The following is a 13,139-nucleotide window of genomic DNA, read 5'->3' as shown; positions in this document are numbered from 1 at the left end:
TACACCAATTTTTTGGTGTAAAGCTTTGATTATGGCATGCTTTTACAATCTCACATTTATTGCTGACCAATTTTTTTCTTTTTCAAATAAAATATATTGTATTAATGACAGGATTTCAAACTTCAAACTACTTTATGTGTTAGGACAGTTCTAACCTAATTTTAATAGTCTCTGCAATCGCTTCAGCTGTTTTTTCATACTTGATGCGTACCCATAATTTAAAAAAATATTCAACAACCACATCACATGTCTATTGACACGATTGAACAAATAATCTACTCACTGCATTAGTTTGGCTTAAATAACCGGTTGCCAATTGAAACTCAATAGCCTATGCAGTAATTATCCAATGGGAGGCTCATATCTATTTGGTGTGTTAAATTCAGATGATTACTTTTTGGGGGGACCAGGCAGTGCATCTGCTTATTAGCCAATGTTTATGTAGTATCTGTTTTATAAAAAAATATATATTTTTTAGTCCATAATTTAGACCCAGGGATTACAAACCTCCCCAAGTCCTAAACATATTTTATAAAAATGCCAATTCATGAAAATATATTTTTGAAAACCTGGAAAATGTGTTATAGTTCATTCATATACTATGTTCTAGTCTATAATCTGGATCCCTTGCTACTCACTTTGAAAAGTGTGAGATAAATGACAAACAATGTGATTCTGCAGCTCCAAGGACATCGCCCCTTTTGTTGGCTTTGGTGACCGAACAGAGGAAGATACTGGTTTTGCTGCACTTCCACTGGCTTTAACAAATGGTAAAGTGCTTTGCCGTTTTCTTTTAGCAATCACTGTTAGTGTGGCATTTGGAGGATCCAATGCAGGCAGGGACTCCTTGACATTCTGTTGTGGAGGACTTTTATGCTCTGTTTTTGCAACAGACTGTTGACTGCACTTGTCCCCACTTTTCTCCACTCTCTTCTTCTTAGAGTTGTTGGTTGCTGTTTCAGCATTATCGCTTCTCCTTTGTTTTCTTTTCTTTGGGACAGAGTCCATCCTAAAGGGAATGTGGAGATCTCTCATTTCACGCAGACCAGGGAAAGTAGGCTTCTTGGGTATTTTGTGGTCATTCGGCCTGGAGAAGAAGTCCTCGAACATATCATCCCCCACATCATCGGAAATGGAAGCAACATTTTGAGAGTCACTGGACGGACTAAACAAATGTGCAAGCGCAGAAAAAGAGGGTCTGCGTCTTGTTCCCTTTTTCTGAAATGGAGAGTAGTCATTAAATAAAGTGTCAGGTCCTGATATGGTTGGTGCCAAGAGGCAGCCAGAGGAGTTCACAGTATCAGGAGAGTTAGACGTCTTTGTCCCTCCCATGGTCTTTGTTGCTTGAATACTTTGCCTTCCCTTTTCAGATTTGTCGGCTGGTTGTTCCAGAGGTTTTCCAACAGGACTGCGGGATTCTGTGCGTGACTTACGCTTTTCTTTGCCATCAGCAGATGTCACCTCCTTCACATCACTTTGTATTACACCCACAGACTTGGCTTTCTCTGTTGTTTTTTTCCCAATTGAAGACCTTATTGGTTTTGTTTGTATGGTACTTTCTTCCTCACTTTTCTCAAAGTCCGGACATTTCAAAGGGCTTACCAAAGTGGGTTTTGAAACAACACTGCATGGTGACAGCCAAGACTTTTCAAATTCTTTGGTGAGGTACTTGTCATGTTGGGTATGCTCAGTTGTGTCATTTTCTGTGCAGGCATTTTCCTTATCAGCAGAGTGGCCGAGCTCAGCAACAGAGGCACTGGAATCATCGTCTGAATTATCATCTTTAAGAAGAAAAATATCAAATTAAAATATTGCATCTAAAACACACAATGTATTAATCAAATACAGTTTTATGCATCTCTGCAACACTTCCCACAAACAGATTGTATGCCACCCACCCTGTATGACATTGTAAAACGGCAAACCTAAATTAAACAACATGATGAATCTAGCCAAAGGGATGTATTTCTTAGGAGATGACAGAAGAATAAATGCAAGTCGATGGTGCACATGCAGACAGCACAGAAACACCATGAAAAAGCCTTCTAGTTTTTCATTGTGCATTTCGTATTGTAGGTTTCAGTTAAATACTAATATTACTGCAATCTAATACAAATGCATGTTACAGAAAAAATATATATGTTTCAGTCTTGGTTGGTTTCGTTATAGAAAAAAATTATCCCGCAATCAGAATATTATCTAGAATCAAACCTTTTGTTTTGTAAATCTCAAAGCAAGCAGTTTTGTATTGAACCTTATTATTCCTAAACGGCAAGAAGAGTTTTCTTCGGAAGGTCATTACAAATGATCTATTACATAATACTGTAAAGACTTATCTATTTATTGCTATTACAAAACATTAGCAGTGCTTACACAAAAATTTGAAGACAGTTGGTGAGTTCCCAAGCAAGGGCTTTGACCCAGAGGGGGAAGCGGATTCAATCAATTGTGAGGCTGAAAAAAAAAGTCTGATGGTAAATGCTTGACATTGCAGAAAAATGAAATATTTTACCCGTTGTTTTACTTACCAGTGGGTGAGATATTTGCATGTTTCTCTTTCATGTCTTTTAACCGCTCTGCCATGTAATCGGCCCTTTTACACGCAGGGCTGTACACAATTCCACTGTCTTCATCAATAAAAATAGGTGACACATCTGTGACTGTAGAGGTGAACAAAAACTACATCATTTGCTAGTGATCTTAGTTATACAAATGTCAAAAAGCAGCTTGATCACTTACACATTGGTTGCTTGGGAGCCATGTCCTTCATCAACTTATCTAACTTTTTCTTCATGCGTCTGTCATTTTCTGGCGTCCTCTGTGGACAGTCTCTGGGCTGCATGCAACGGTGCTACACCAAAAAAGCACACATTTTAGAAATGGGAATTAAATAACTGCATGTTTTAAGAGTGCAGTGGTACCTTGGATTTTGTATACCCCACTATTTTACCAAAAATATTGCTAGTTTATGTATGCCGTCTTAATTATCGTACAACTTAATACTCCATATAACAAACTAGAGTTGCTACGATACTAGGATTTCAGTAGTTGATACAAATACCTGTTAATTTCTATGATTATCAATGCCACGATTTAAGAAAAAAACAAAAAACTAACCAATGTACTTTTACAGTCACTATCTTATTAAATTAAATGAATACTATTTCAAACTGTCAAGTATTTAGAATCACTGTGCTTCAACATCTTTCTGCACAGAACTAATTGCAGTACAGGCTGCCAAGAAGTAACTACACTTTCAAAAAGGTACAGCAGTGGCCAATTGCCTTCCAGTATTTTAAAACAATTATTTGCTTATAAATATGCTCATAAATACCAACAGTCAACTATTTTACATAAAAAATATACAGCAGTAGCCTTCAAGTATATAAAACAATATTGTCCTTTATATTATTTCAATATATTAGTGGTGTGACATAATGTAGTTTGTAATAAAAAAGGCCAATAAAAAGGCTAAAACATTAAAAAAATATACATTTTTGTTTTATTTCAGTATCAACAGTTTCAGTGTTTCGATTTTTCAATTTATGTTCATATTTTAGATTTATTTTATTCCTTCAATGTGCCAAAGCCTTGTAAAAAAAGAGCATTCTTACACAAATGGTTTACTTATTTCACCAAGAAGGCAGAGTGTTACCAAACACCAAACATGTCTCTAAGCTCTCTCCCTTAGAACATACAGTATGAGGTTGGGTTAGAGAGCGTGGTGGTTTTCTACATATCCTGCACAGCAGTGATAATGGACACTCCCATGGCATGTGGTGGCGGATCTCCGGTGTCACTCTTGTTTTAATAAATACCAGTACATGATTAAAGATACACGCCTCTCCATTTTAAATGCGTACCTATATTCGCTTAGAGTCACTATATTGGAAACAAAGACCCCTTCAACTTGGTCTTATTCTCTGTAAAACCAGGTGCATATGAGGTGCGTTGTGAAGCGGAGTTGCAATGCATTCCTCCATACTTCCATTACCCGTATACATTTTTTTATTAGCTAGAGCGAATCGGAAGCACCAAATCCACATTTGAACCAGACTGAAACAAATAAAAAAATATGTGAGAAACACTGGCTCATTTTTTTAGACAGCAGGGATTCTTTTTTTCTTTTTTTAATGAATTTATTAATCAATCCAACAAAACAATACCATAACAATGCAATAAAGTCCAAAACCAAACCCGACCCAGCAACATTCAGAATAGCAATAAAGAGAGCAATTGAGGACACACAAACATGACACGGTACTATCTAAAAGTAGTGAAACAAAAATGAATATTATCAATATTAGTAACAATTTCAAAATAGCAGTGAATAAAAATCTCTCATTGATACCATCATTAAAAACATTAATAAAAAATTTAAAAAAAAAGAACAATAGTGTCACAGTGGCTTACAATTGAATCGCATCTCATAAGCTCGACAACACACTGGCATCCTCGTGGCTCACCGTAGCCACTCATTGCAGTCTTCAATGAAGGTGATGTTATATGTTAATTAGTCTATTTTATTTGTCATTGTTTTCTGCATATGAAACTTTAATATTTTACAAAATGTGTTGGGTGTGTGAATATAATGGGTGTCTGAAACAGATTCAGAGTCTGCCTTATTTCCTATGACCATTTTTTGTTGGCTTTTCTTACGATTTGAACTTTGTCTGACCTGACCTTTTGGGTCAGGCTGCTAACAAAAACCAAGAAACCACTGCATCTACTAGTTGAAGAAATGTTAAGTTTGAGGTGACATCGACAGCAAATGGAGCATTTTTCTGTTGTGAAATATGATTTTCCCCACTGTCTAATGAACAATGGCTTATCATCTATTCCATGCGCAATCTTTTTTGGAAGCAATTTCAAGGAAAACCATTGATCAAATGTGTTTTGGAAAATGATGACAATCAGTTGTCAATTTCACATACAACTGTCGCGCAGTAAATCGTTTTACAATGACAAAAAACTAAAGCATTACATTTTTGTCTGGCTATACTTACTTTCTTGTTTTTTAATACTGGATTACTTTCATCGTTTGAGGCTGGATACAACTCTTCCTCCCCATGCACTCCTTCTTCATGACATCTGCACATCATTTCAGCAATAACCATTAATGCTCCTCTCACTGTCTCCAAATAATACAATCTGCACATACAATAAACATGAAAAGTAAACTATTTCCATGTGTAGTGTCATCCATACCTGACTATCCAAAGGACAGAGACAAGCTTCACGTGACTTTTCTTGGCTTTCCTCCATGTTGCAGGATGACCGTTGTGAAATACAACATGGGTGACTTGTTTATTGAATGTTTTTGATACCTGTAAATAATTGTATGTTATGTTAAACCTGCAAAGTGACAGTGTGAAAAGCTGGTGCAGTTTACAACAAAGCTATGTTAATCCTAAACGGTGAGCCCTTCTACTTTTAAAGTTGAACACAATCAGGCCTTGTCTAAATTTCCTCATCCACGAATCTTTCATCCTCGCTCAAATTAATGGGGAAATTGTCGCTTTCTCGGTCCGAACAGCTCTAGCTGCTGCTGGCTATGATTGTAAACAATGAGGATGTGAGGAGCCCTACAACCAGTGATGTAACGCGCACATCGTCTGCTACTTCCGGTACAGACAAGGCTTTTTCATTAGCGACCAAAAGTTGCAAACTTTATCGTCAATGTTCTCTACTAAATCCTTTTAGCAAAAATATGGCAATATCGCGAAATGATTAAGTATGACACATAAAATGGATCTGCTCTCCCCGTTTGAATAAGAAAATCTCATTTCAACCAGTGACGTCACGCGCACATCGTCTGCTACTTCCGGTAAAGGCAAGGCTTTTTTATTAGCGACCAAAAGTTGCGAACTTTATCGTCGATGTTCTCTACTAAATCCTTTCAGCAAAAATATGGCAATATAGCAAAATGATCAAGTATGACACAGAATTCACGGTGGCAGAGAGGTTAGTGCGTCTGCCTCACAATACGAAGGTCCTGCAGTCCTAGGTTCAATCCCAGGCTCGGGATCTTTCTGTGTGGAGTTTGCATGTTCTCCCCGTGAATACGTGGGTTCCCTCCGGGTACTCCGGCTTCCTCCCACTTCCAAAGACATGCACCTGGGGATAGGTTGATTGGCAACACTAAATTGGCCCTAGTGTGTGAATGTTGTCTATATGTGTTGGCCCTGTGATGAGGTGGCGACTTCTCCAGGGTGTACCCGCCTTCCGCCCGAGTGTAGCTGAGATAGGCGCTAGCACCCCCCGCGACCCCAAAGGGAATAAGTGTTGGAAAAAAGAAGATGGATGGATGAAACCTGATTAGGTTTGAGCAGGGGTAGGGAACCTATGGCTCGCGAGCCAGATGTGGCTCTTCGATAAATCATAGCTGACATTGCTTAACACGATAATTATGAAGAATTCCGCTGGTAATCATAGTGCTAAAAATAAAGTTGAAAATAGAAAACATTCTTATGCATTTTAATCCATCCATCCATTTTCTAAGAAGTCGCAGTAATTAATGATTAATCATTTATTATATGTTAGCTTCAGAATAACAATGTTATTAAAAAGAATATGAAACTTATTATACTGTTGGCCTTACTTTAAAATGCACGTGTTTAGTTGTATTCAGTGTTAAAAAATATTACAAGGCTCTCACGGAAATACATTTTAAAATATTTGGCTTTCATGGCTCTCTCAGCCAAAAAGGTTCCCGACCCCTGGGTTAGAGGTTAGAAAATAAATAAATAAATTTGTCATTACGGGCTTCACGGTGGCAGAGGGGTTAGTGCGTCTGCCTCACAATACGAAGTTCCTGCAGTCCTGGGTTCAAATCCAGGCTCGGGATCTTTCTGTGTGGAGTTTGCATGTTCTCCCCGTGAATGCGTGGGTTCCCTCCGGGTACTCCGGCTTCCTCCCACTTCCAAAGACATGCACCTGGGGATAGGTTGATTGGCAACACTAAAATGGCCCTAGTGTGTGAATGTGAGTGTGAATGTTGTCTGTCTATCTGTGTTGGCCCTGCGATGAGGTGGCGACTTGTCCAGGGTGTACCCTGCCTTCCGCCCGATTGTAGCTGAGATAGGCACCAGCGCCCCCCGCCACCCCGAAAGGGAATAAGCGGTAGAAAATGGATGGATGGATGGATTTGTCATTACCTGAGCACCCATTTCCAGTAGCTGCTGAATAAACGGTGTCGAATAGTTGGCTCTCTTGTCAGATGACCACACATCCACATAGGCAACGACATCTGGAATGATGTTGATCCACGGCACAGACACAAACACAAGCCGTGAACCGACGTCGCATCATGAGTTGAATGTGCTGATGATGTACATTACCTTTAAGAACCGTAGTGTTGCTTGCTGCCATTACTGGCCGCCTTCAGTTCCACAATTGCCCTTCACAAAATAATTTCATGAGCAAGATGCTGACTTAAACTGCATTGTGGATGACATAATTCAATGATCGTGACATCTCCATGACAACAGACTCAAAGGTGGAGGAGAAGAAAGAATGCAGAGTGTGCACAGTTCAATACTAAACGATATCCACTCTCACAAATGACTGCCTGGCGCAGTTGCTGTCAATCGACCTGAGCCCAGACACACCAGGAGAAACTCGACACCCAAACGCGTAGACCTCAACAATGACGCAATAATCAATAGCGAGGTGTAATGTCCCCTATGACTGCCTTACATCAACAATGGAGCGACATTATCCCGCGGACTTTCGATTTTAGCATCGAGGCTAACGCTGAGCTTACTTGCTGCACTTGGGCGTGTTCGAAGAGCGCCAACTGTTAACAAGTCGCCTACACGTTTTTTAAAAACTCTAATACGTGTGTTGAGAACTTACTTTATGTGACAAAGAGGTTTTTAAATTGTCCAATATCGAACAAAAGGAAAGTGTGGCTTGGTATAATTCGCGCTTGCCGTTTGTGACGCAGTGCATTGTGGGATAAAGAGTGATGATTGGCCGAGAGATAAACGTCACTTCCGGAAAAAAGTACGTTGATATTAGGGGTATGGGAAAATTTCGATTCGAATACAAATCGCGATTCTCACATTGTGCGATTCAGAATCGATTCTCGTTTTTTTTTTAAACCTTTTTTTTTTTTTTTTTTTATCAATCCAACAAAAAATACACAGCAATACCATAACAATGCAATCCAATTCCGAAACCAAACCTGACCCAGCAACACTCAAACAGAGCAATTGAGAGGAGACACAAACACGACACAGAACAAACCAAAAGTAGTGAAACAAAAATGAATATTATCAACAACAGTTTCAATATTGGTTATAATTTCAACATAGCAGTGATTAAAGGCCTACTGAAATTAGATTTTCTTATTTAAACGGGGATAGCAGGTCCATTCTATGTGTCATACTTGATAATTTCGCGATGTTGCCATATTTTTGCTGAAAGGATTTAGTAGAGAACTTCGACGATAAAGTTCGCAACTTTTGGTCGCCAATAAAAAAGCCTTGCCTTTACCGGAAGTAGCAGATGATGACGTCACCGGTGTGAGGGCTCCTCACATCCTCACATTGTTTATAATGTGAGCCACCAGCAGTAAGAGCAATTCGGACCGAGAAAGCGACAATTTTCCCATTAATTTGAGCGAGGATGAAAGATTCGTGAATGAGGATATTGATAGTAAAGGACTAGAAAAAAAAATAATAATGATAAATAAAATAAAAAGCAACGGCTCCGGGCGGCGGCAGTGTGAGCGTTTCAGATGTAATTAGACACATTTACTAGGATAATTCTCGAAGATCCCTTATCTGCTTATTGTTTTAATAGTGTTTTAGTGGGATTGTAAAGACATACGTCGAGGTCGGATGGCTGCGGGCAACACACTGTGTCTCAGAGAGAAGCCAAGGAGCTAAGCTCAAAGCTGCCTTTTTTGACAGCTACTGCGAGGGGGACGAATAATCCACTGATGTCTCCGGTAAGATATATATCACAATTTTCCCGTCCAAAAACATGCTTGTTGACGTAGAGAAACATGTTTCCTTGACTGCTCTGCTCAGCTTCACAACAAACAAAGAAACACCGGCTGTGTCTCGGTGCTAAAGACAGCTGCAATACACCGCTTTCCACCAACAGCATTGTTCTTTATAGTCTCCATTATTAATTGAACAAATTGCAAAAGATTCAGCAACACAGATGTCCAAATTACTGTGTAAATGCGCGATGAAAAGAGACGACTTTTAGCCGTAAGTGGTGCTGAGCTAATATGTCCCCTCCAACCAATAACGTCACAAACACACGTCATCATACGAGTCATCATTCCGCGACGTTTTCAACAAGAAACTCTGCGGGAAATTTAAAATTGTAATTTAGTAAACTAAAAAGGCCGTATTGGCATGTGTTGCAATGTTAATATTTCATCATTGATATATAAACTATCAGACTGCGTGGTCGGTAGTAGTGGGTTTCAGTAGGCCTTTAAAAATCCCTCATTGACATTATCATTAGACATTTATAAAACTAAAAAAAAAAGAACAATAGTGTCACAGTGGCTTACACTTACATCGCATCTCATAAGCTTGACAACACACTGTGTTCAGTGTTTTCACAAAGATAAAATAAGTCGTGTTTTTGGTTCGTTTAATAGTTCAAACAAATTTACATTATTGCAATCAGTTGATAAAACATTGTCCTTTACAATTATAAAAGCTTTTTGAAAAAAAAATCTATTACTCTGCTAGCATGTCAGCAGACTGGGGTAGATCCTGCTGAAATCCTATGTATTGAATGAATACAGAACCGTTTTGAATCGGAAAAATATCGTTTTTGAATCAAGAATTGCGTTGAATCGAAAAAATCGATTTATAATCGGATCGCGACCCCCAAGAATCGATATTTAATCGAATCGTGGGACACCCAAAGATTCACAGCCCTAGTTGATATCCATCTATCCATCCATTTTCTACCGCTTATTCCCTTTGGAGTCGCGGGGGGCCCTGGTGCCTATCTCAGCTACAATCGGGTGGAAGGTGGAGTACACCCTGGACAAGTCGTCACCTCATCACAGGGCTAACACAGAGAGACAACATTTACACTCACATTCACACACTAGGGCCAATTTAGTGTTGCCAATCAACCTATCCCCAGGTGCATGTCTTTGGAAGTGGGAGGAAACCAGAGTACCCAGAGGGAACCCACACAGTCATGGGGAGGACATGCAAACTCCACACAGAAAGATCCTGAGCCTGACTACCCAGGACCTTCGTATTGTGTGGCAGACGCACTAACCCCTCTGCCACCGTGAAGCCCTTGATACCCGTTGATATCAATTTTATAATAATGTTTTCATTTAATCTTTTTCTCATGTTTTATTACAAATCAAATACAATTCAGCTTAATGCTAATCAAGAAGACATTAAAATAGTCATTTAATTTTTACCAAATACTGCTGCATATTCCTATTTTTCCTCTTTAAGTCTTAAACCAGGGGTGTCGATCTCATTTTATTTTTATTTTTTTTATTCATTTATTTTTTTAAATGAATGTATTAATCAATCCAACAAAACAACACATAATAATGCAATCAAATCCCCAAACCAAACCCGACCCAGCAACATTCAGAATAGCAATAAACAGAGCAATTGAGGACACAAACATGACACGGTACAATCTAAAAGTAGTGAAACAAATATGAATGTAATGAATATTAGTAACAATTTAAAAATAACAGTGATTAAACATCCCTCATTGATATTATAATTAAAAACTTTATTACAAAAATTAATTTAAAAAATGAACAATGCATTGATCTCATAAGCTTGATAACACACTGTGTCCAATATTTTACAGACTCATTTTAGATCGGGGGACACATTGTGAAAAATCTACTCCCAAATGGGCTGTACTGGTAAAATCACGGCACGATAACTTAAAAATTAGGACAACTTCAGAGCGTTTTCTTTGTTTAAAGATAGAACAAGCACATTCTGTTGTAAGGTGTGGTGGATGCAAGAATTTGCCATGTTATTGAATATTCAACATTATTGTCTTTGAGGTTCCAAACCTCAAAGGCACGTTCCAAACCTCAAAGACAATAATGTTGAATATTCAATAACATGGCAAATTCTTGCATCCAGCACACCTTACAACAGTGGTAATAAAAGATGCAACCTATGCTTAAAAGAGAAACTATTTATTATATATCATCCAGATCTATCATCCCTCAACAAGCGCAGTGAAATCATTTCAACATGCCGCCACAGACGGAAACACCTCCTAGGTAACACATGAGCCAATCACCACACCCTACGCCTGCTTGTACCCACCCACTCTGTGCCCTATATAAAACATTGTATGTGAATGCTTCCATTAAAATCTCCTGATGATTGAGGGAACCCCTCATGAAACAGTTCTGTAGAGACGAAGTAGTCTTGTAATTTTTCCCACACCTACATATTGCGCTCTACCACGGTATCGAGCACTATTCTCTGGATAATCCAATCAAGACATATATATATATATATACATATATATTTATATAAAGTCGTGGTCAAAAGTTTACTTACACTTGTAAAAAATATAATGACATGGCTGTCTTGAGGTTCCAATGATTTATTTAACTCAGGGGTGTCAAACTCATTTTACATCGGGGGCCACAGGGAGAAAAATCTACTCCCAAATGGGCCGGACTGGTAAAATCACGGCAACTTCGGATTGTTTTCTTTGTTTGAAAATAGAAAAAACACATTCCGAAATTTTTAATTATTATTTTTATTTTTTATTTTCTATGTTGCGGTTGATAGTATTCTATCTTTATTTGTTGTTACTGTATCTATACCTTCTGAATAAATTATGTGATAATGTTCAACAGTGAACTTGTTGGTGTTATCAAGATTTAAAAAAATTATATTAAAATCAAATTACAGGATGTTATTTATGTAGTTTGTCGACCGGTGCACTAATATCATGTGTGTTTTTTGTTTTGTTTTTACATAGGTTGCATAATCTACAAAGATACACAGAATTGCCTTTGCGACATCTGGTGGACACATTTAGAACAGCAGTTTCTTTCATTCAAACATTTTGGCTCATTTTCATACTTAGCCAACTCATCCGGCAGGCCGGATAAAACCTGTTTGAGGGCCTGATCCGGCCCACGGGCCTTACGTTTGACACCCCTGCTTTAACTCTTAGTTTTTTGTGATAGAGTAATTGGAGCACATACTTTTTGGTCACAAAAAACAATCGTGAAGTTTGGTTCTTTAATTAATTTATTATGGGTCTACTGAAAATGTGACCAAAACTACTGGGTCAAAAATATACATACAGCAATGTTAATATTTGGTTACATGTCCCTTGGCAAGTTTCACTCTTATAAGGCGCTTTTGGTAGCCATCCACAAGCTTCTGGCAAGCGTCTGGTTGAATTTTTCGACCACTCCTCTTGACAAAATTGGTGCAGTTCAGCTAAATGTGTAGGTTTTCTGACATGGACTTGTTTCTTCAGCATTGTCCACATGTTCCCAATGGGGTTTAAATCAGGACTTCGGGAATGCCATTCAAAAAGCTTAATTCTGGCCTGATTCAGCTATTCCTTTACCACTTTTGACATGTGTTTCGGGTCATTGTCCTGTTGGAACACCCAACTGCGCACAAGACCCAACCTCCGGGCTGATGATTTTAGGTTGTCCTGAAGAATTTGGAGGTAATCCTCCTTTTTTATTGTCCCATTTACTCTATATAAAGCACCAGTTCCATTGGCAGCAAAACAGGCCCAGATCATAATATTTCCACCTCCATGCTTGATGGTAGGGGTGGTGTTCCTGGGATTAAAGGCCTCACCTTTTCTCCTTCAAACATATTACTGGGTATTGTGATCAAACAGCTCAATTTTTTTTTTATCTGACCACAGAACTTTCCTCCAGAATGTCTTATCTTTGTCCATGTGATGTCAGATGAAACAAAAATTGAGCTGTTTGGCCACAACACCCAGTAATATGTTTGGAGGAGAAAAGGTGAGGCCTTTAATCCCAGGAACACCACTCCTACCGTCGCGACAGTATACTTTTAACCCAGCAAATTAACAGGGATATATCCCAGTCGAATACAAATAACCCCCATCAACTTAAACAGAGGAGACCCTGCCTCAAGTGGAGGAGTTCA

At 38.6% G+C, this 13,139-nt stretch overlaps 1 protein-coding gene across 2 annotated transcripts in view; it reads right to left on the bottom strand.

Annotated features, from left to right (window-relative positions):
• Nucleotides 1-7,993, bottom strand: part of mcph1 (microcephalin 1) — a 49,291-nt gene extending 41,298 nt beyond the window's left edge. The window contains exons 1-9 of one of the 2 annotated variants that reach the window (XM_061910306.1): nt 7,858-7,993; nt 7,341-7,400; nt 7,158-7,249; nt 5,209-5,327; nt 5,007-5,091; nt 2,740-2,851; nt 2,529-2,660; nt 2,374-2,454; nt 639-1,781 (exon numbers count right to left, since the gene is read on the bottom strand). In XM_061910306.1, the coding sequence (XP_061766290.1) occupies nt 639-1,781; nt 2,374-2,454; nt 2,529-2,660; nt 2,740-2,851; nt 5,007-5,091; nt 5,209-5,327; nt 7,158-7,249; nt 7,341-7,371 (1,795 nt within the window). In that variant the 5' untranslated portion in view covers nt 7,372-7,400; nt 7,858-7,993. Of the gene's footprint in view, nt 1-638; nt 1,782-2,373; nt 2,455-2,528; nt 2,661-2,739; nt 2,852-5,006; nt 5,092-5,208; nt 5,328-7,157; nt 7,250-7,340; nt 7,440-7,857 lie in introns of both variants that reach the window. The other variant, XM_061910307.1, reaches the window with a different exon arrangement.
• Nucleotides 7,994-13,139: the final 5,146 nt, after the last annotated feature.

The sequence above is a fragment of the Nerophis ophidion genome, linkage group LG09 (assembly GCF_033978795.1).
Source record: "Nerophis ophidion isolate RoL-2023_Sa linkage group LG09, RoL_Noph_v1.0, whole genome shotgun sequence".
NCBI lineage: Eukaryota > Metazoa > Chordata > Actinopteri > Syngnathiformes > Syngnathidae > Nerophis > Nerophis ophidion.
The sequence above is the reverse complement of the archived record's forward strand: the minus strand, read 5'-3'. Positions and strand labels throughout refer to the sequence as shown.